This window comes from Eupeodes corollae, chromosome 1, assembly GCF_945859685.1.
Source record: "Eupeodes corollae chromosome 1, idEupCoro1.1, whole genome shotgun sequence".
Classification (NCBI taxonomy): domain Eukaryota; kingdom Metazoa; phylum Arthropoda; class Insecta; order Diptera; family Syrphidae; genus Eupeodes; species Eupeodes corollae.
Genome location: NC_079147.1, coordinates 76,511,656 through 76,535,870, shown reverse-complemented (window position 1 = coordinate 76,535,870; position 24,215 = coordinate 76,511,656). Strand labels below are relative to the sequence as shown.

The following is a 24,215-nucleotide window of genomic DNA, read 5'->3' as shown; positions in this document are numbered from 1 at the left end:
CTATAGGTACTATTTTTTCAACACTTTTATAAATAAAATTATACAATACATCATTTGAAATCTATGCTCAGGGGATGAAAAGTTTTGGAAACTCTTGTCTTCTGAAAATTATTGGAAATCTGAATTGGAATTTCAATTGGAAAATTAAATTCTTTTGGAGTTTATATCTGGACCTTTTTTATATGATACTTTACTATCTATTTTCCCAATAAGGCTTTAAAATATAATGGGTAAGAATGAGCCATTGGGTTGATGCCATTTAGTATTTCAAAATAAAAACTAGTTGTTGCAGACCTTAATTTTAATAATAATAGAAGAACTTCTTGTTCTATAGGAAGAACTAGTGTCCGACCGAAGGCTAGCATATGCGCGCACAAGTAAACGTGCGAATACAAAGAATCTCAATACTAGTGAACAAAATGGAGTCTAGCTTCGTTTCGTTCAATTTTTCTCAGTTTCGTTAACTTAAGCAAACTTAAGCAAGATCCCAGTCGCTTGCCGCATAAGTAAAGTCTGACATTTAGATACGTAAGCAAAATTGCATTTTGGCTATGCAGTAATTTCACAAACTTAAGTGAATTTTCGTTGGTTTTTTGACATAAGCTTATGTTTGCTTATGCCTATTATAGTTGGACCTTTACTGTTACTAGCTATTTAGATTTCAACTCAGTAATAATGATTTAAGAAATCCATAAAAACTCTTAAAAGTATTTTGTCAGATTTCAAAATTTCAATATCATTTTTAATTGATTGTTTTTCTAACACGGTTCAGTGTTATCCCGAAGATGAAGAAATGGAGTGGAGAATGCCTAGATTTTCATCAGTCAATTTTTTAAAACATGGTTTAAACGAGTACTGTTTCATAAATTTGAATAATTTGGTTTTTAATCTGATGATTCTGCTGAAATATTTTTTTTTAAATTAAGTTTGAAAATTAAGGAATTAGTTTTGGAAATGTGCTAGCTAAAAAGCTTCAAAATAAGAAAATAGTCATAGTGTGCCTGAAAAGCAATACATTTTTAAAATTATGATTTTGTATTTATATTTTTTAAACTTATAAACTGTGATCTCATCTTATATCTATGTTTCGTTACCTTCATTTGATTAATTTTTATAATACGGAAAATAAGTAAAAAAATGAGATTCATTGTTTTGTGTTTACAAAAATTTCAATTATGTTGTTAATTTTTACCTAAAATTAGTCATTTTTATTTTCAAATTTGGACACACTTATTTTTCAAGTGGCAACCGTGGTATTATCGGCTCTCATATTATATTAAAAGTTTAATTCGCTAATATCATCAAAGTTAATCTGTATTTCGCTTTTAAATCGGTATTTTGTTTTTAAATTTTAATTGGCGCACACTCAAAGTGGTTTGTATACCTTTAATATGCCAAAGACTCAGAGAGAGCATTCAGATATTAAACTACATTATGTAGGTCGTTTAAAAAATGTCCTTGTCGGTAGCTGCTTTGTAGCATGTTCTTTGATAAGCCATAGCGTGTTAGACATTTCCTAAGCTGGAGAGATTGCGTACACCAGAACACTCGAAGCCTAAAGTGCAAAACTGGTTCTTGTCAGCTAGCGATCGCGAGAGATAAAGAGATATTCAAAATCGTAAAATTATTTATTATGACAAACAATGACTTATATTACCAAATAAAACTATAAACAAAACATAATTATTAAACGGAAGTATCAGGAACGATTTGCTTGAACGAAATATTCAGACAACTAGGGGTTAAAGAAAAACAGCAGTTGCTTTGAAAGGCAATTCAATTTAATTCAATTCAACTAAACTTTTTTTAATGGAGCTATCAAACTTGTAGTTCCCATAATAAAACTTTAATATATGTAGGTGCAATAAATTATAAAAGATAAATTTGCCGAAATCATTTCTTTGTGCTATTTGTTATTTGTCTTCTTTTTCTTAAACCCTTCAGGAGGTCTACTCTGCATTTTGTTTGAAAGTTTTTTTTTCTATTTATTTTACTTTATAATTCAAAAACGGAATAAAATCTAATACCTATCTTTGAATTTACAAATTTTTTTTTTGCAAAATGGAAGGTTTCATTTTTGTTTTTCAAAATCTTAATGTACAAAAAAATGTATGGTATGACGGATTTGTAGCAGATTCATAAACGATGCAAAAGTAACAAACATCTGTCAAAATGAAATTATAGTCTAAATAAAAAATCATTGTTCAATGTTTAAAAAATGTGGTTTTATTTAATTATTGGTAAATAAATAAATAATTAAAATGATATGTGTAGAAATGTATTACAACACGAGTAGCGATAGTGATGATGATGAAGAAGGTGGAGTGCGAAGTTTTGAAAAAGCACAATTAATTATAAAAAGAAAGCAGATAAGACAAACCTCAAATTCATTTGATTTACCTGATTCAAAGTGAGTACACTTTTTATATTAAATTGTAGTGAAACTGCAAATGTGAACAAATATTTTTTTTTTATTTATCGCAAATAAAATACTAATAAATTCCATAAAATAAATTATTTAACAAGGAAATTTACAGTTTTGTGAACTTTCATTTCTTCGTTGTGAGCAAATTTTCAAACGAGAGATACCGTCGTTTTTTTTCATAGTCGTCTTTTCCTTTCGTCTTACAGAACACTGAATGAAAGCGTTCAACACACTTGACGTTTACACGAGACATTAACATGTGACAGAAGTTGAAAAGGACTTATGGAATGTGGGTTATTCTGTTATTTTTGAAATGATTAAGGTTGTTGCAATAATTTGCTTCACATAACTTTACCATTGTGGTTTCGTCAATCGTTTTCAGTATAAGATCTTTCAACACTGTAACTGAAATGTCAAAATAATATCCATGAAAAGTAATGCTTGTTCGATAACTGGAAAATGTAACCAAGTTTCCCAAATTCGTTTGCTTAGTTAACACTTGAAAAATAATGACAGATGATGCCTATTTAGCTATCGTCGAAACGATATCGTCTGACGATAATCGGTTTTACGGAATGACCACCCAGTTTCTATTTGTAAAAGGTTGAAGGGTACAAATCTTAAAGCTTAAACTTTACCAATCAACATATTTTTTCATAGTCAAAAAGTTTAGTTAAAATATTTGTTTGTATTGATTTTTATTAAACTTAAAAATCTTTGGCTAAAACATATAACTAATAATACATATATGTATATATATATATTTTGTAATTGACACACTATTGCGTTTTTGTCATAATCTTAATTAACAAAATATTGTATAATCATTATCATTAAAGTAAAAATTTAATATAGAGTATAATATTATTTATATGTAAATATATATCCATATATGTAAACAGCGAAAATATCAAACTTTTTATACATTATTCCGTTGTGTACTTTTGTTTTATCTAATATTAAAAAGACTGTGGTGAACATGCATATCTTTTCTATTTTTGTTTTACTTAACTAACTACTAAATCCTATGGTCGAAAAATTTATTTAAAATAATATTTAAATATTAAAATAAAAACAAAAAAAAAACGTACATACATAAATATTTATATGACTTTTTGTTAAGTTTGTAAGTAGTTTAAAAATGTTTTTGTTGTAAAATTAGAATTGTGGCACTTGTGTTTTTGTTTCGGTATATTTTACTTTTTTCATAAGATCTTTTAGATGGTTCTGGTATTAATAATTTGTTTTGGTCAATATATAAATGAATGTTTTTAAGTGTATAAGAAAAGTTAGAAATATCAACATTGAGTACAATATATTATTTATAAAATTGTAACAAAAGACTTGTAAAATTTAAATAAAACAGTTCTACTATAAAATTAATGTCATTAGCATTTGTGTTCGTTTCCCTTGCTGATTTGTACGTATAGTATTTTACAATTTTATAACATCAAAAAGAATATTTCAAAAAAAGGAAGACATTAAATATATTATTATTGGATCCTCGAAGGATACACTTAGAGCTAAACACAGTTTTTAAGGGTCCTTAAAAAGTAGTATTTGGCGTTGCGATATTTCTGACATTACAACCAGCAATATTATTACTATTATTTTTGTGCGTTGTGCGTTTTGCATTGTGCGAGTACGAGCAGTATTTTTTTAATTTAAAAAGAAACAAAAAAAATAATTTTATTGTGAAACTGTTATGGAATGTGCTTCGTATTTCTTGATGGTTTTGGCGGCGGAGTCGGTGGCCTTCGCTTATCGTCGGTTAGGACAGGATTTGTAGTTTCAACATACTCATATGTTGAATTCATAATACTGGTGGGACTCATTGCTGAAAAGGAACTGCTCTGTGTCCAGTCGATTCCTCCGGTCAGACTTGTAAAGTCAGATGAATCACGTGTTTTAGCTGGTAAAGGTGGTGGTTTAAGGTCTTCTTCAGACGTTGAATCAGTTGTATCAACGATATCTAATTTGAATTAAATAAATGATTAGGAAAATAGTTGTGGTGTTATTTTTTAATTTTACATACCAACTGAATTTCGATTACTACTATCGCCCCCAGATAGAGATTGAGTATCAGCGGCAGAGAAACCTTTCATACTAGATGTGGGCGTTGCTATACTAGCTGGTCGTGAGAGACGACGCTCTTTCTCCTTCTCCGATCGAAGTGGTCGTTTTGCAGTTAGCTTAAATGAAAATAAAAAAATGAGAATGCATATTAAGACAAAATAATGAAAATATATAAAATAATGACGACCCAAATAGTAAATCAGTTTAAGAAGCTTCTTTAAAGTATTGAAATGGGTACTGTGGTCCTTATTATTAATAAAGAATCGAACATTCTACTTAAAGCAAACTTTTTGGAATAACCAAGTGTCAAACAAATAAATTGATGTTTGAATAGCGCCACATGTCTTTTAAACCGTTGAATGGAATAAAAACAGGAGTCACGAAATGAATTATTTAGTGAATGTTCGTCATTATGAGGTCCTATGCAGAAAAACCAAATATCAAGCTGGTATGTGGAATATTTTGTGTCAATTTTTGAGATTTTTGCTATCATTTTTAGCACAAGACACAGTGCGAGTTAAGGGAAAAATGATTTAAAAAGAAATGTCTAAATGAAATGACTACGAAAAACAGATGACATTTTACTTGAGCGTACGCGTACGAAGGATTTTTTGGATGCCCGATTTATCGTTTGAAATGTTTAGGGGAGAAATGTAACTGAATACTTCCCTAGATCACATCTAGAATCAAAGAAAGGGTGAGACAAGCGACGTTAAAGGCCAAAAAAGCTTAATTTTTAAAATACTGAGAACTTCAAGATTTTTAGTTTTCTTAATCCAGTTCAGATTCATGGATAGGGGTAAAGGTTACAAATTAGGTTTTAAAGGCCAAAGGCAGCATTGAGTTTTCGAAGTACATATTTTCCTTGCGGTCAAAATTTAATGAGTTTATAATATTTTGTCGTTGAAGATTGAAATTCGAAGACTAGGGTTGTGAAGTATATTATTGTATTAGAAGTTTCTGAGAGAAGAGCTTAAAAAAATAAGCCCTCTTCTCAGGAACCGATTCAAAACGACCTCTCACATTCTTGCCAAGATTGCCAAAAATGAAGAGACCGGAGTGATTCATGAGAGGGACGCTCAAGATAAAATAAAGTACCAGAAGGTTGTTGATGAATACAACATCAGCTGTCCAGCCGAGAAAAGGCCGTTAAGCGATTCAGATCTCAGGTAGAGATCTGCACGTCTCAGAAAAGAGCAACCTTGACGACCGGACAAAGACAGTGAAAGCACCATCTTCTGGAGCAGCGCAACTGCGTACTCTTAGTGAGGTTGTCAGGGATGACCTCCACGTAGCAGTTGTGGATGAGCTCTCCACAAACAGCAAAGGTCTGCTGAACGTGTGGAACTCTATCGAGGGCAAGCTCTCTGCGATGGTGTTTTCATACACTAGGGGGTATAGGGTAATTAAGTGTGCAGACAGGTTTTCTAGGGATTTCCTTAGTGAAAGCATTGCTAAGGTTAGCAATGACTGGGAGGACTTGAAGCTCAAGCTTATCCCAGCTAAGGACATCCCTAGACAAACGAAGGCTCGCATTTGGTTGCCGCTCATGAGCATAAAGCCAAGCGGGCAGGACCTGATCCGCGGTCTTCAGAGGCAAAATCCGCTGGTCCCCCTGCACGATTGGGCTGTAGTTAAGGCAGAAGAACCGCAGAAGATCAGCGCCTCTTACCTTCTGAGGATTAGCGAGGAGAGTCTAGGGGCTCTCTAAAAGGCCGAATACAAACTTAGTTTTGGCATAAGGAATGCCAAAATTAAAATTCTGCAGAGTCGGGGAACAGACACCGACAAAGCTGATGACAACGTCGAGGTTGACGATGTTATAAGCGGAGTCGCGATCCCCAGTGAGTTGCCGGGCCCCAGCTCTGCAGCTAAAAATAATTAAAAAACGCGTTGAAGGTCATCCAGATTAATCTAAGTGGCGTTATCCAAGAACCGTGGATAAACGGCCTCAAGTTAAGAGGCCTCCAAGACAACCAATACGACCTCTTTTATAAAACAGCAGATCAACACCAAGGTAATCCCAGAACTTGTATTTTAGTTAAGAAACATTTGAAAGGTTTTTAAAAGATAAGAATACACAGGGTTTGCTGTTGGCCTCTTTTTACTCTGACCATAATGCACCATCACCTCCGGAGGAGGTGTGCAAAATCATAACCGAAGCTAACATCAAAAAGGCAAACCTTCTGATCGGAGGCGATTAGAACTAATAAGTCTTTGGAACTCTAAAATAAGCATATTCTCTATGTGGCTTTGCAACTAAAACCATTGAAATGAAATGAAATGAAATGGTGTGGCGCAACAGTCCGTTGTGAACCAGGGCCTAGTGACTTACAACTCTCAACCATTCCTGTGTGCGAGTACTGTTGTCAGGAATGGAAGGGACCTACAATTTAAGGCCGAATCCGAACGGCTATTTTGAGAAAGCACTTTTTCATCACAAGAATTACTCTTGAAGGATTTGTCAATTCCTCGCAAGAGGCAGTACCCGCGAAGATTATTTTTTTTTTTTTAGTTAAGGTGGCACAGGCAGGGATTGAACCCAAGACCCCTTGCATGAAAGTCCAACGCATTAACCATCATGCCACGGGTACTACTAAAACCATTACTGCAAGATAAACATAAACGGCCGCGCACTACTATACCCTGCATCAGACTTTGACACCACGAGCACATACTAAGAAGACAAAATCTACCTTTGCACCATGCAAAATTAATTGCACCGACTGTAAACTTGGCCTCACTTTTTACTTTTGCATCCAAACATTTTTGTATCAACTTGAAACTTTATTCGTGTATCATTGCGGATCAAACTGAAAAAAAAATGAATATAAATGGCGAAAATACATATAAAAAACAGGCTAATTAAAAGTGATTATTTCATAAAGTTGTTTAAATTCATTATTGAAAGAAGCAGGAAATCATTTTGCACGCCTTATAAATTGATTTTGGAGAATTTTTTGTACAGAATCTCATTTTGCCGCGTGGATGAATTTAAAGTGAGGAAGAAATGTCGATTGTGGCCTTTCTGACCGTGAAATCGCTAGAGAAATAGGAAGATCCAATGGAAGATCGTCTGGAAGATCTGGAAGGCAACTGCCTGTTTCAACCAGACGCGATAGAAAAAATGTATAAGTCAACTTCAACCAGGAGAACATCCTAATACACTGAGAGACCTCCTCCAAAACGCACTCAATATGCTCACTAAATGGACTGATCACTGTGGACTTAGTATTAATACTTAAAAAGCAGACCTCGTCCTTTTTACACGGAAATACAAGACCCCAGTAATTGTACCTCCTTCAATAAAAGGTGTACCACTAATTTTTACCAATGAAGCCAAATATCTTGATCTGATATTGGACAAAAAATTATGTTGGAAACCTAATATTCAGGAAAGAGTTAAAAAAGCTACAGTAGCTCTTTTCCTTTGCAAGAAAGCCATAGGAAGCAAATGGGGTTTTCAACCTCGCATAACCTATTGGCTTTGCACATCGGTCATCTGACTAATACTTATGTACGAGGTTGCAATAAGGTGGACTGCACTAGTCACATACTACGACAAACTCAGCAGAGTCCATCTGACACCCCTCGACATATTCAGCAAACAAATGGCAGCGAGTACAGCGGTAAGACTCAACGCCTCATCTCAATGGACAACAACAATGTGGGGCATTCCATCATTTTGAACATCTTTGGTTCTATACCAAAGTACATAGACTATACTATTCCTAAACACCAATTTGGAAAAAACTTCCAGGTATCCATTCCATCCAGAGATGAATGGGAAGACAAAAAAGGCCTGGATGACAAAAGCATTCATTTTTATACAGATGGATCCAAGACAAATGAGGGAGTTGGTAGTGGTATGTACTCAGAAAAGCTTAATCTAAGCATCTCATTCCGCCTCCCTAATCATTGTAGCGTCTTCCAAGCAGAAATTTTAGCGATCAAAAAGGTCCTCTCCTGGCTAAGAGAAAACGTGATATCAACTCCTGATATCTTCTCTGACAGTCAGGCTGCTATCAAATCCCTTGACGGTCTCTTATGGAGATGGCGCAGCAATTTAACATTCACCTCTGTTGGGTGCCGGGCCACAGAGACATCACAGGAAATTGTATAGCCGATGAACTCGCTACCTGTTTCGCCTAAAAGTGAGAAGATAGGTATACCAATAGCTACATGTAAACTTCTACTAAAAGAAACAGCTTTTGCGATAGCAAACTCTAGGTGGCACAATTTACCAACAAGCTCAGCCACACAACTCATATGGTCTTCACTGGACCTAAAGCGCTCTAAAGAATTGTTATCTCAAATCAGACTTCATATAAGCTCCCTAAAAGGTTTCCTTACGGGACACTGTCTTATAGGCAGTCACGCAATACTACTTGCTGTAGCCACAAATGACTTCAAAATGGTTCGATTAGTGGGAAGTAACTCTCTAGATTCATGTGGTATCACAATGGGCCTTTTCTTTTGGTCTAAGTGTGTGGATTATGAATTCGCAGCCACTTTAACCTAAACTAACCTAACCAACTTTGTTTAAAAAAAAAATGTAAGAAGCGCATAAGTCGCAAGGCTGACTTATGGATGGTCCAGATGAATTTCAATCATATTGGAATGACAAACGTCTTCAAACAGAAGGGAGAATGAGTCGGTACTTCGGTGGCATCAGCGTAATGGTTCAGGCAGCGTTTTCTTCAAATGAAAAGACTGTAATTGAATTTGCACCTGGAAGGATGAACTCAGAAAAATATATGCTGAGACAGCTGAAGGGTTAAGCGGAACCGACATCATATCAAAGCAGAATATCGCTTCTATTCACATCTCTCAAGGATGAGAGACTGGTAAGAGGAGAATAATAATTTGTAAATAATTTTTATTTAAATATGTTAAAAGTGAATAAATTTACATTATTCTTAAAAAATTTGAGTTCATTTTCTTATTACATAAACATATATGGCTATGTTGCATGCAGCCAATAAAAAATGCTTCAAAATCATTTGTTTTTATGGGAATTTCATCTTAACTAACTTGAACTTAACACACTTTCTCAGTTTTACCACTTGCAATAGCTCCATACAATTGATAGCAAAAAAGCATTCATTTTAACTGAAGGAACGCGTTTTCAATAAAAGGGTCTGCTGCTTAACTCTTTCAGATGCTTTATAAATATCAAGCGCAATTATTTTACTTTCTCCAAAATAATGTACAGATTTGTTTAACTATTTGCTGCGACAAACCATGAGATCACCGGTGGAGTTACTGCTGCGAAAGTTGTATTGCCGGTGATAAAGCTGACTTCAATCTTCCATATATTTCTTGAGCTCAGAATCGAAAATTACTGCCAGCTTGAAGAACATATCATATAATAGTGGATTTTTGTACGTTGCAATCTTTTAGGACTCTAGGGAAAAAGATTGTTCGAATGAAAGCTTTAAAGCTCACAAGTACAGCTACACTGTATGGCAGCTTTAAATTAGCTCTTTTAAGAGATGTAACAAATGTAGTGTCATTGAAAACGACTGTTTGAAGTGTCGAGTTTGAAAGGATAATTTACAATGTTTTTTTTTTAAATGACCACAGATTTATACTGCCTGTATGACATCCAGTATTTTTTTTGGTTCTAATTTTTGGCCATACATAAATTAGGTCCGAAGTAGACTTTCCTGGCATGTTTGATAAAGTGCAGAGTGCGCAAACGCTATTAGATCTGTTTTTTTTTTTTATTTGGAAACAAATCGTAGACAATGACTTTGGTCCCTTAGCAATACTTTAATTTGTATTGAAAGACGAAAGGGAAAGGTAAGTAATGGGATTAATCTTCTGCACACATGGAATGTGAATTACCGAGTTTCAACTACATCCAAAAAAAACTAAAATTCGTTCCCAAATTGTTTAAAACAATTAAAAAATCATAACCTTAGGACATTATCTTAAAACATATTTATATTTACCTCTTCGGTTAGTACTCTTGGATCTTGATTTGGTTTCGATAGCGATGTATTCGAGGCTGATGTTAACGATAGTGAGTCTTTTTCAGGTGTCGATGTTATCGTTGACAAAGGTGTCGTATACCATTGACTATTCGCTACAGGTAGACTAAGTGCGTCTCTATCAAGCTGTACAAAAATATTTTAAACATGAACATAAATTCCACAAATTAATAGAAAATCAAATAGTACCTTCTTAATTGGTCTTCGTTTAGTTGGTGTCTTCTCTTTGGATTTACTCTTAACACTTGGTGAATGGCCGAGCGTAGTTCTAGATGATCAATCAAAATCAAACACAAAATAACAAAACAAAATAAAATCAAATAAAATAAAATAAAATATGGAGCAACGAAAAATCTAATCAAATCAAAATGAAACATAAAGTGGAACATAAAAGTGCTGTTACAACAGATGTGTGGAAAAGATATCAAATCTACAGAGGTAAATATGGTATTAGAAGTGTATTTTATTTTAATGTTTTTGTTTTTTTTTTTTAATTAATTAATTATAAGATTTATGATTGATTGCTACGGCACCTGGTTATGTTCGTATTGAAATTGAAGCTAGCAAATGTAGATTTGATCGAATTGCTTTGTGCTCGTCCATAAAATGTTGACTTCGATAGGCCACTACTGTAAAGTAGAAAAAAAAACGATCAAAATTTGTTTAAATTTGATAAAATCTTGTCAAAAACTTACTCTGAGGAACCCATACTCGTTTCTGATAGACGATTACTACCGTCAAACATTTGATGCATCATCGAACCATTTCGACGCAAAAGTACAAACGAATCTCTTTCAAATTTAAGATCACATGACTTTTTTTAAGAAAATACAAATTATTTTATGTGTAAAATATTATTGAACAAGATCTTACCTTCTTTCCATATTTACTCTCGACATATGTTTGCATTTCACTGAAACATTTCTCAATTCGTTCGTGGAAAAGTTTCAAGCTTTCGGGTGCCTTTGATTTATGCACAGAAATAGCTAAAATCAAAAATTCATTAGCATTCCCATAAAATATCAATTGTAAAAAGAAAAATTAACCTATTTCCAAAAGCGGTATCTGTGAAGCAATTAAGTCCTTGAGCCTGTCCACCAGTTCCTCATCGTCGGGATTTTCTTCCAGATAGTCCGGCGTTAGGAAAGCCTCCTCGTATTTTCCAAATCCCCCCATGACAGCTGGATCAACAATTCCGTTGATTTTCATACTCAACGGGTTTATGGGAATATTCTCATCGTTCCTATGTGATATGATCAAATCACGGAGAGCTTTGTTAGTTGATTCCATTGTTTCTACAGCCAGTTCGATGGGAGATATCTAAACAAAAAGCAAAGCAAGAAGAATGAAATTAAAACTAACAAAAACCTTATCATCTGTCATACCTTAAACTTCTCAGAATTAACCACAGGAAACCATCTGAGTATGCCAGGCAAAGGAAAACTTGTCGTAATAACTGTCCTCTCTAGCCACAAACCTCGAACATCATCACCTCCGCTATCTTTCTCCCTGAACGGTCGGGAGTATTTGAATTTCTGGACATTGTTCGATGTGTAATACTTGGCAATCTCATTTGAAATGACGTTGTCATTGAATTTGCTGAAAGCCTCATCCATAATCGGTTCCACATTGTTTATCTGAATGTACTGCCCATCTGCCTGGGTTATCTCCGGGCCGGGTGTGGTCAACGTTTGCATTAGCTCTGCTGTTGGATGCTGGACTAAGATTCGAGTGCAAAAGTCACTCAGACGCTCGTATTCCTTGCCTCGGAAAACAAACACTTTATTTCGGAATATATTCGGGAATTTCATTCCATAGTAACCAACTCGGAAGTACTCCGAAGTGTGGCGCATTTCTTTGAGAATTTTTTCGAAGAACTCTGCCATTGTTTTGTACAAATCAGCTAACTTAAGGTAATCAAAAGTCACTTCTTCGTATTGCTTGGCCAGCACTTTGCACATATCTATTGCACACTCCCAGACCTTTCCCTTGTTGAAATAGTCGATAATCTCGTAGTAGAGGGCTTCCTTGAGTTGTCTGTGGGTGTGACATCTTATATGTCGATGCGATCTCAGCAGAGGCGACAATTCTGTGTCGTTCCACTGCAACAGATTTGTATGCAACTTGAGAGTAAATGCAGCCTCGGTGTAGTTCTCAAGCTCCATGTGCAGATCACACAGTTTATACACATATCGTATGTACATCTCCTTGCGATTAACTTCCAAATAGAACTGAAGTATACTGAAAGTACAACCCATGCGGTTTTCCTTGCTTTCGTCTTGAATGATCGAACGATACTCGAGCAATCGTTCCATGAGCTTCGTGACCATATTGACAAATCTTGTTCCTTCAACATTGAGTATATTGTGTGCCATGCAATTCTCTAGCATGATTTTTTTAAAGAGATCCTTAAATTCATGGTCGCCTTTGCCCGCTCCAATGAACACATCCAACTTCTCGATCATCTCGGTTTCGAATTCATTGAAGTTAGCCTTGTAATGGGCATTATTCCGCTTTGTGTCTCCATAGCTGTCCATCAGCATCTTCGAACTGTAATACTCACATTGCATCATATCGAAAAATATCGGAATTGTGGCTTTTCGCAGTTCCACCTCTGGGATCATGCTCATCTCGAGAATTGGCTCAACCAATTGCGGAACGAATTTCGGTTTGTGCTCGCCCAGCTGGAACCACATTTTTCGAATCTCGTTGGCAGTCTCTTTGCGGATGTCTTGATATCTTTCGAATATCGTTGCTCGTTTGTTGTCTGAGAAGTCGTTCAATTGCAATGGGGATTGTATCAGGAACGCAATCGAACACTGGAAATAGTTTGACCACACCTGCTTTTCGAATGGATCGAAGAACGCATCAATTATAACCGTCGAGAGCTTTTGTAAACTTCCCAGAATTACAGTATTTTGGTGCATAATCATGTCCATCCAATCTTTGGGAAAAACTGGCTTGGGATGTGGTGATACGAGTTCTTGGAACACCAACAGTAGTTCAATGATAAAACTTTGCAAGTCATATCTATTGCTAAAACTCCGCACAAATGTCTCGTAGTGATAATCGCTCATACTTCGAAGAATTCCCAACATAATGGCAACTAGATTTCCCACCAAAGGATTCTCTCGATCCATGGCCTGGGAGGTTTTGATCACAGTACGTAGTAAGATGAGCATAACATCTTTGATGTCATCTTCTGTTGGGCCAATATCATCGCGAAAGAGGAGTCTCAGAATGTTGTTCATTATGTTGATGCATTCGTTTACCTAGGAGAAGAGTTTTGGACAGGATTAAATTTAATTACGTTTTTTTTGTGCTGTGTTAAAAATAAATAAAAATAATTAATTTGACCAATATTTGAATTTGAAAGTTTGTTTCTTAAAGTGAATTACATTTGCCATTTAGAGCAAATGAAAATAAATTCTGCAATTCAGAGCATCTTGAAATAAATGGGAGAATTGTGTTTTTGAATAAAGCAGCGATTTATGTATGTTTCGCACCTCAATGATTTTGGTTTATAGTTTTGTAAAGCTAGATAGCGAACTGGCTGGAAGAGACTTGTAGGTTGAGGTCCTGCTTAACATATCGGACCGCAGAGTTCTCTTAAGCAATGCGTCTTAAAATCAATGTTCCAATCGAAGTCGCCACAAACTCTATTTTTTAAATGCATATGAAATAGAGTAAAAGCCAAATTTTAGAATTTTTGTTGGTAATATTCAATGGCTGAAAAGAGAAGTAGTCATTGTTGACTCCTAGAAAACCTTGACTTAAATTCTAAACCTCAAGTTCTTCTGAACTTCGAGAAATAAAATAATTAGCAATTCACCGGAAAATACAAATTATATATGTATCCAAGTACCTCTTCAAAAAAAGCTGAACGGACGTTATTTTCGGAAATTGTTAGGAAAAAGTACTCGGCAAGAGCTTTAAGACTTTCTGCAACTCTATAATCGGCAACGAACAGTTGGCTTTTTGACCGGCTGATTGATCAGAGATCAAATCTTTAAACATAAAACAAATCCTAAGGACGACATAGAATTTCAAGTTAAGACAGTTAAACAGTTGTGACTTGGGCCATTGAATAATACACGATGCATTGTACAATTTTAAACTTTTCTAAACATCTTCAAGATTTCGGCAATGTGTGTGCAAAATGTGACTTCTTAACACAATGTTTGGTTAAGATGTTAAGACGGAAGGCACTGTTTGTATTACAACAAAAAAAGTGTCAAAGCTTTAATCCAAACAAAAACAATTTTCTTTAGTCCTAAATCCGTCATTATTTTATATAGGGAGTAGATAAAGACATCATCGGCTGTTACCAACGTACCTTTAGAGTCCTAGATTTCTAAGGAGTATTAACTATTACAGTAGTACCCGTGGCATGATGGTTAGTGCGTTGGACTGTCATGCAAGGGGTCTTGGGTTCAATCCCTGCCTGTGCCAGCTTAATTTAAAAAAAAAATTAATTTTCGCGGGTACTGCCTCTTGCGAGGAATTGACAAATCCTTCAAGAGTAATTCTTGTCATGAAAAAGTGCTTTCTCAAACTAGCCGTTCGGATTCGGCCTTAAATTGTAGGTCCCTCCCATTCCTGACAACAGTACTCGCACACAGGAATGGTTGAGAGTTGTAAGTCACTAGGCCCTGGTTCACAACGGACTATTGCGCCACCCCATAGGATATAGTTCAAAAAGATAAACACGTCGACTTGATTGGCTTGACTACATTGAGCAAATGGGCAACAACGGTTCAGATAAGATAAAATATTCGATTAGCAGCCCTCAGTTTCAATTCGACTAGGAAGAGAAAGAGACCCGTAGAATCAAAGATTAAGTTCTCGTTAGTCTTTTTAAGGAGCTTGTTCCAACTTATCTGCAAAATATGGTCGGAAGAAAGAATGTCCGATGAGTAGAATCACAGCATAGTAAGCCTAATCTTTAAAAAAGGAGAACATATAAACTGCGCCAACTATAATGGAAAATGTAAAGGAACATGATATTAACATAGGTTATAAGGCTGATGTTCAAATGGTAGACATGTGCATTCAAGAGGACACAAGCGTCCACAGGTTTTTCTCAAAACCCACCTCTGTCTATCAACTCTTGCTCTCACCTCCCCGTGGTGAACATCAGGTGCCCAGTACCTCAACTTGTTTTTTGGTTCCAACCCCAGTGGAAAGTTGTTGGGGTCAGCAAACGAGAAAGGGGGGGGGGAGGCAGCTCTCCTTATCCAGACGGCAGCGGAGGAATTCCCGAGATGTTATCAACGATGGCGTCTACAGTTCCAGTAAGGTTAAACAACTTAGTGAACACCTTATAGGGCTTCTTCGACTTATTCGGAGTTCAGGCCTATAAGGAGCGGTTTTATCCGGCTACCCATCCTTGGAGTTATACTCAGAATCCGGCCTTCCAGGTTGGGGGTTGTGCCGACGCGTCGGGGTGACTTCCTGGCCACGTAAAAGCCTCATGGTTACGAAGCACCAACGAGCCTCGAATACGGATGGATTTACTGTTGACAACCTATGCAAACGAATTAAAGACAACGAACTTCGGATATGCACGTAAAATGAGGTCCCTCAACAGACCGCGTGCGGACGAAGAATTAGCGGAATTACCGCCATCCAGTAAATACGATAGGCCGGGCAAAAAGAGGATGAAAAACTGCGATATTTACTATGGTGACTGCTACCACGAAAACCAACAGCGCTTATTTGGATGCGGCTTCGTCACTGGAGCCAGATTTAGGCAAGAAGTCTTGAGCTATAGGTGCATCAACGAGCGCCTCATGACCATACGCATCAAGGCTAAATTCGGCAACATTAGCCTTATATGCGCGCACGCCCCTACAGTAGAGAAAGAGGACAACACCAAAGATATGTTCTTCGAGCTCTTTGACAATACATATAAGTAGTGTACTAGCTACGATATTAAAATTGTCCTGGGCGACAACGGATTCAGGCTCATAGATTTTGCTGCGGGGCGAAACGTCATGGTAGCCAGTACGCGTTTTCAACACATCAACATCAAACTTGGAGTTCTCCAGATTGTTTGATATTGCGATCGACGGCAGACACGCTTCCAGCATCACGGATGTCCGAACTTTCTGAGGAGCTAACACCGACTGGATCACTACCTCGTTGTAGCCAAGGTAGCACTTCGGATTTAAAGACCCAAGGCAAAAAAAGGTACAACGTCGAACGGCTACAATCGTCGAGAGAGGTTACTTGCAACTCGGTCGGAAAAGGATTTGGCGATCTCTGGCGCTCTGCATAAAAGGACGAGAACTGCTCATGAGCTCTATGAGCAGAAGAGGCGAGAGGAACGCCGACTCTTCAAAAGGAAAAAGAGTGGGCATGAGAAGCGTACGGTCGGAGATGGTAAGATGTTCAAAAGCAGGAATGAAGTTCGAAAGTTTTATGAACGGGTGAAACCTTGGTACATAAACCTAGAACCGAAAGCTGCAAAGACGAAAGTGGAAACATCCAGAAGAAGGACCACTTCTGCAGACTGTATACCGGCGACGACGAACCGAATTCCGCTGTCAGGCAGGATGATCCATTCAATATAGACGACGAAAGCCAACAATCCCGTCCTCTCGACTTAGACGAAGTAAAGATTGCCATATCTAAGCTGAAGTCCAATAAAGCCGCTGGAGCGGATAGCTTGAAAGCCGAGCTGTTTAAAGCAGCTGGAGATAAGTTGGTTAGGAGCATGCACAAACTTATCCGATGAATTGAACCTCAGTATTGTTTGCCCGATCCTGAAAAAAGAAGAGCCTCTAAACTGCAGCAACTATAGAAGAATCAGTCTGCTTAACATCGCCTATAAAATCTTCTCTGTCTGATGCCCATCGTCAACAACCTAGGACCTAATCAGTGTGGTTTTAGACCAGGACTTTCCACAGTCGATCAAATATTCACATTATGGCAGATCCTGGAAAAAAACCCAAGAACACCAAATCGACCCCCACCACCTTTTCATCGATTTCAAGGCCGCATATGACAGCATCTACAGTGACGAGCTGTATAGAGCCATGTCTAGTTTTGGCATCTCTCCCAAACTCGTCCATTTGTGCAGGATGACCATGGATGGAAACGACTTAACAGAATCTTTCGATGTCAAGAAAAGTTTAAGACAAGGTGATACGCTTTCAAAAGTCTGTCGAATTACTGACATATGATGATGACATGGACATAATCGGAAGAACTTGAGGCAGAGGCGGCAAAAATGGGTTTAAAGGTTAATGAGGACAAAACAAAGTACATGCTGTCGTCAAGAAAGGACATGCAACACCGACGTCTTGGTCAAAACGTCACTATCGACAGACGTAACTTTGAGGTAGTCAAGGACTTCGTCTACCTAGGCTCCGCTGTAAATGCAGAAAACAACACCAGCGCAGATAAAACGCACAATAACTCTTGCTAACCGCTGTTTCTTTGGACTAAGAAAGCAATTGAGTGGTAAAGTCCTCTCTCGAGGGACCAAAGTGTTGCTATATAAGACCCTTATCATCCCCATCCTGCTATACGGTGCAGAAGCATGGACCATGACAAAAGCGGATGAAAGCACCTTGGGTCGGTTCGAGAGAAAAGTTCTTCGTGTGATCTACGTCCCTTATGCATCGAAGGGGAGTGGAGGAGAAGATGGAACGACGAGCTGTACATGCTGTACAGCGACGTAGACTTAGCCAGAAGGGTAAAAGTCCAGAGACTAAGATGGCTGGCTGGAAATCAATGCTCCGGCCCGGAAACTCTTCGAATCCACACCCACAGCACAGCGCAGTAGAAGAAGACCGCGAATCAGGTGGCGTGCACAAGTGGAAAGTGACCTCACACTTGGAACTTGGAGCGGGAAACTGGATACATCTAGCTAGGGACCGAGCTAGATGGAGAAGTTTGTTGGGTAAGGCCCTAGTTCACACAGGACTGTAGCGCCACCTTAAATATTTAGTGGGTGTCATAAACTGTTCCTCAGGATTTTTGAAGAAGTATCCACTTCAGTTATTTATATGTTGTGTGGCGGAGTGGTAGTCAGTGGCTTAGAAAGTGAGTTATGTCTTCATGCTCTTTCCTGGCCGTGGCATAGGTTTTAGAACTTTTCAATCACTCAGTAGGTTTATTTTGACGAGTATTTTATTACTTGTGATCTGTTTGAATTGACAAGATGGAGAGCTTATATTGAGTCTTCCCTCGCCAACTTATCAGCACATCGCTATAGCCTAGTACCCAGCATAGGCTAAATTATTAGTCCGAGCCAAGTTCTTGGCCTACATAAATGTACAACCTTCGATTTGATTTTTGTGGGAGAAATCGATTTTAATGCTGCTTGGCTGTCAAAGAATATTATGATGTCAGGCTATGATCTGACGTTTATGTTACCTAATCATCAAATTGTTACTGACACCAGCCCGCAGACGATTAAAATCAACTCGGACTTAGTACTTGAGCTTTGGGCAGGTTCAGGCGACATAAGGGACTTGTAAGTAAGTAAGGCAAGTTTCTACCATCTGATTGGCCTGCTGCCAAAAAATTGCCGTAAAATTAGGCAACTTTATTGGAAAGTCGACTGGAAAGTTAACCGAAAAAATCTACCTTACTATCAAGTCAAGTTTACTCATGTCAAAATGACAGGTGACCATGTTTTTTTATTCAACTGAAAGCCGAACTTTCTTACTCTATGATTTATTTTCTCCACAACTTCATTTATTGCTTCCTGTAAAAAGGTTCCTTGTAAATTTAGCAAAGAAATAACTAATATTTCTTTACAATAGAAAATTTAAATCGTGATGGAGTTGCAGCTTGCCTGAGGAGTGTTTTGTAGACAATAATTTTGTGGTACTTTTTGTACTGTGAACTTAAAGTAGAAGTTTGGGAGGTAAAGTTCTGAATTTGCAATTCATGGCACTTGAAAAACTAACTAGATGTGTTGGTCGTAATTTACCAAATGACGTCCCTTGTGTTGCCTGAACTTGCCCTTTGTTTAAGTTTCATGGCCCACCTCAGTCTCTAATCAGAGACCCTTCGTTGTGTACCTAGAATTCAAATATTGGTCAAAAATTATTATTATTATTAATTTTAAAAAAATTATCAATATGTTTATAAAATAATTTAAATTTTTCAAAATCGAAAAAAAAGACAAATAAACGAAGCCAAGCTTAGTGAACAAAATACACTCACTCACATAAATACATACTTTTTTGTTGTTTAAAATTATAAAAAATAAACTCACATTATTTTCAAAACAAAAAAAAATGTTTATTATAGTTATTTTTGTTTTTTGTTTAAACTTTAATAAATTGTTACCTTTAACTTAGCTGTAGTTTCACGTGTATGCAGTTGTGATTTTAATTGCCCCAAAACTTTAGCTGCTTTTGTAAGATTCTTTTCTTGTTGCCATATATCGGATTTGCAGTCGCCCTATGTTAAGTTTTTTTTTGATTTTTGAAAAATTGAAATTGTTTTTGATTCGTTTCATATTCGTTTTTTGAGGGTTTTTTTTTTACTCGATGATTTTGTAAATTAACAATAATAGAAAAAATGAAGTTACACATTCCGGTAGTTGAAAATTTATATGATAATAATTTTTCTATGAAATTATTTATTTATTATTTAATTGCTTGAACTATTACTTTTAATATAGGATTACATTTTCTAAGTGAAATGGTTTTTGTTTTTTTTTTAGCACAAATGGCTTTTTTTCAAATTACATTCCAGTTACTCTTTTGTTTTTATTTTTTAAAGGTGATGAAAGTTAAAACTAAGTGAACCCAAGCAAAAATGGTAACACAAATTTGATGAAGTGAAGAAACAAATAAAACTATTTAATGTGGCAATGATGGAAATTAACAGTAATGATAAAATCTATGTTCAAAGAGATGCAATAATAAATAGTAACGCGTGCATTTTTTAAAGTGTGACAGCTCGGTCTTAAAGATTTAAGTATCTAGTTGTGTTTTTTTTTTTATATAATCAACCTTGTGGTGGTCGAAGAGTAGATCGCTTTTAAACCTAAGAACTTATTGATTTTGAAAAAGTTTGAGGTACAAATTTTGTAATGACAATTCTATTTCAGAGTCTGCTTCTGGAGCAGAAACACAAACAGCGCTCTGGCAGACTTAAATTTTGGTAAATCAAATGCGTAGCAGATTCTTATTTTGGACAATTAAATCTATTCAAATTAATCAAGCAAGTTGCTATGAATGATTAGTTATGATGAGTCAAGGTGGTAAAAAAAGTTACCCTATATGAATATTATAAGATGCCAATGGGCCCTATGCTCCTGTGACACGGTTTACTTCATTAAGAACTGTCATCTCAGTGGAAATGTATAAAAGCTATAACTGAAAAAGTCGTAGCCAGTCCAACTTTAATGGAAACTGAGAACGACCTAAACATGGCCCTTCTGAGCGAGGATGAACTCTTGGGTTCATCCTTAGACTCAGAGGATCAGAACAAAACCGTGGTGGAGGTTGATCTACCTAATTGTAGCCAAAATGCTGCAGTTAGTACAGATTAATCTCCAACACTCCATTAAGTCCTCCGCCTCACTTCTTCTCCTTCTGGCAAGAAACGGGGAAGACTTTGTCCTGATCCAAGAGCAATGGATTGTGGGATCCGTTGTTCGAGGACTCAGGACTCCTGGGTACTGCACACTGTGTGTGACAGATAAAGGTGAACCTAGATCTTGCATACTAGTGAAACGTAGCATTAAACCCTTGAGAGAATCGTCGCTGAAGCGGAAAGACAAAGGATCCGCCTAATTATTGGGAGCGATGTTAACGCTCATCACACGGTATGGGGAAGTACGAATATAAACGACAGAGGTGAGTCTCTTTTTGATTATATTCTTGGTACTAACCTTTTTGTAAGTAATGTTGGAAATGAACCAACCTTCATTACTAAAACTTGACAAGAAGTCTTAGACATAACTCTTGTCTCAGATAGTATACACCATATGATCTTGGACTGGAAAGTATCCAAAGAACACTCGTTATCTGATCATAGATATATCCAGTTCAATATAAATGTGGATGTTAACCCGAGTCCATTGACTTTTCGAAACTATCGGAAAATTGATTGGGCTTCATACAGGAACTCATTACAAAGTTTACTAAAACCTAGACTATCCTGGTCCTTCCTCTAATGCTAATGAACTTGACAACAAAGTCAATGACCTCACCTCAGCTATGAACAGATCGCTAGAAATTGCTTGTCCACTTATACTCATAAGAGGAAACCACAAAAGTGGGCCTCAGAGCTTGACTCGCTCAGGAAAGAATGCATAAACTCTTCAACCGAGCCAAAGCCGCAAGACTAGCCTCTCACTGGGACTCTTAAAAAGAATCCCTAAGAATTAACAAGAAGGCACTAAGGAAATCTAAGCGATTTTCTTGGCGATCCTTCTGTGGCACGACAGAAGAAACTTCTGAAGCCCCTAGGCTACGGACAATTCTTTTAACTAATTCAGCGATGCCAAGCTGCTTGAAAAATGCAGACGGCTCCTGGACACTCACTTTCCTGGGAGTTCTCTTACCGAAACTTGCAACAATTATATACGTTCAAGTTGAAATACAACATATCCACAAGGGACAAGCTACAATGGGCTCTCAACAGCTTCAAACCATTTAAATCTGCAGGACCAGATGGAATAATACCAACCGAGCTACAAAAGACTTCTGACATAATTGCATCAATCATTGGGGCAATTTTTACCAGCTGTCTTTACCTGGTCCATGTTCCCTCGGCATGGAGAGAAGTTAAAGTTGTTTTTACACCTAAAGCAGGTAAATGCTCGCAAGCCAATCCTAAAGATCTACGACCTATAAGTCTATAATCATTCCTTCTTAAGACCTTGGAAAGATTGATTGATATCCATTTAAGGGCACGTATCGATACAAGACTTCTGTCTTCGTCTCAACATGCCTACTGTAAGGGTAAATCGGTGGAAACAGCGTTACACACTTTAGTACGCACCATCGAATATTCCCTCCATCATAAAGAGTTCACTATGGTTACTTTCCTTGACATCGAAGGTGCCTTTAACAACGTGGACAAATCTGCAATCACATCTGCACTGACATCTCTAAATGTAGAGAGTTCGCTTCGGGAGTTAATTCATTTAATGCTTACTAGCAGAATAATTAACTCAAAACTGGGCAACTCTTCTGGCAGACGATTCGTTAGTAGAGGGACACCGCAAAGGGGTATTCTATCCCCTTTCCTCTGGAACCTAGTGGTGAATGAAATCCTAACTAGTCTGGATGCGGAGGGTTTTTAGAGTGATAGCCTATGCGGACGACGTTGCTATAGCAGTTTCAGGAAAGCATCTTAACATCCTAAAAGAACTCTTACAAAATGCCTGGGACAGTCTAATACTTAGGGCTGATCGGTGTGGACTGGGTGTTAACCCACACAAAACCGATCTGGTCTTATTTTCGAGGAGATACGACCCCGTCTGCGGCACTGGACACCTTGCTCTATCAAACAAATAGCTGCAAGCTCTGCTATTCGCCTCAAAGCTTCGTTGCAGTGGACTAACAAAAACATTAGAAACTCCGTAATTCTAAAATATTTAGAATCAATTCTAAAGGACACAGACTGCACCATTCCCCAACTGTAATTCGACAGAAACTAGATTTCTATACCTCCCAGATCTTTTTGGGAGGATGGGACATTCTTGGAGGATGAGTCAATCCATTTTACACAGATGGGTCAAAAACAAAAGAAGATATTGGTGGAGGTGTGTACTCTGAACGACTGAAATTAAGTCTCTCATTCCGCCTTCCCAATCATTGTAGTGTGTTCTAGGCGGAACTTTTGGTGATAAAAAAAGTCTTGTCTTGGCTTGAAGAAAACGTGATATCAACATCTAATATACGTATCTACAAACTATTATAACCGTCCATAACTGTCGATCATCTCTAATGGAGTTTGCACAACAGTTTAATATTCACCTTTGCTGGGTGCCGGGCCATAAAGACATTCCAGTTAACTGTAAGGCAGATGAACTCGCCAGGAACGGTACAGTACAGCCCATCCTAACACGTTTAGCATACATTGGCATACCAATCGCTATTTGTAAACTGTTACTAATGCAAGACGCTATGAAGAAGGCAAACATTTGGTTGAACATCACCACGTGTCAAGTCACAAAAAACATCTGGTCAACACTGGATTTAAAACGTTCAAGGTGCTTGCTTTCTCTAAGCAGATCGCATATAAGCTCGATAATAGGTGTCATAACCGGACACTGTCTAATAGGAAAGCACGCCACGCGGCTAGGCGTATATTCAAATGACTTTTAGAAGTTATATGGACGAAGAAGAGGAGGAAACAGTTCTTCTCTGTACATGCCCTGCTCTGGCTCGAAAACGCAAGAATCACCTAGGAGAATTCTTCTATAACGATCTAAATCATATTAGCATAATCAGCCTCACGTTTCCAGAGGGATTCAAACTGGTTTCATTGAGCTTAGGAGGAAGCCTCAAGATTCTTGTGGTCTCACAATGGGCCATTAAACTGGTCTAATTGTGTCCGATTCCATCACGGACAGCCACTTTAACTTAACCTAACCTAGGCCCATTTTTCCAGAAATAAAAAAACTACTGCCTGCTAAATTGGAAAACAAAAGAGCAATTGAAAAATATAACTCCATTTTAAAAAGACTGTTTCATAAAAACTTTTTGGCTAAAAAGAGACTGAAGACACTCAAT

General features: G+C 37.1%; 1 protein-coding gene across 3 annotated transcripts in view; it reads right to left on the bottom strand.

Moving 5' to 3' along the window:
• Nucleotides 1–3,367: 3,367 nt before the first annotated feature.
• LOC129953694 (dedicator of cytokinesis protein 1) overlaps nt 3,368–24,215 on the bottom strand; it is a 91,068-nt gene continuing 70,220 nt past the window's right edge. The window contains exons 14-23 of one of the 3 annotated variants that reach the window (XM_056067032.1): nt 19,807–19,920; nt 11,883–13,769; nt 11,544–11,817; nt 11,371–11,483; nt 11,193–11,311; nt 11,031–11,126; nt 10,687–10,765; nt 10,459–10,623; nt 4,461–4,617; nt 3,368–4,397 (exon numbers count right to left, since the gene is read on the bottom strand). In XM_056067032.1, coding sequence (XP_055923007.1) covers nt 4,129–4,397; nt 4,461–4,617; nt 10,459–10,623; nt 10,687–10,765; nt 11,031–11,126; nt 11,193–11,311; nt 11,371–11,483; nt 11,544–11,817; nt 11,883–13,769; nt 19,807–19,920 — 3,273 coding nt within the window. In that variant the 3' untranslated portion in view covers nt 3,368–4,128. The other 2 variants (XM_056067033.1, XM_056067034.1) reach the window with 2 other exon arrangements.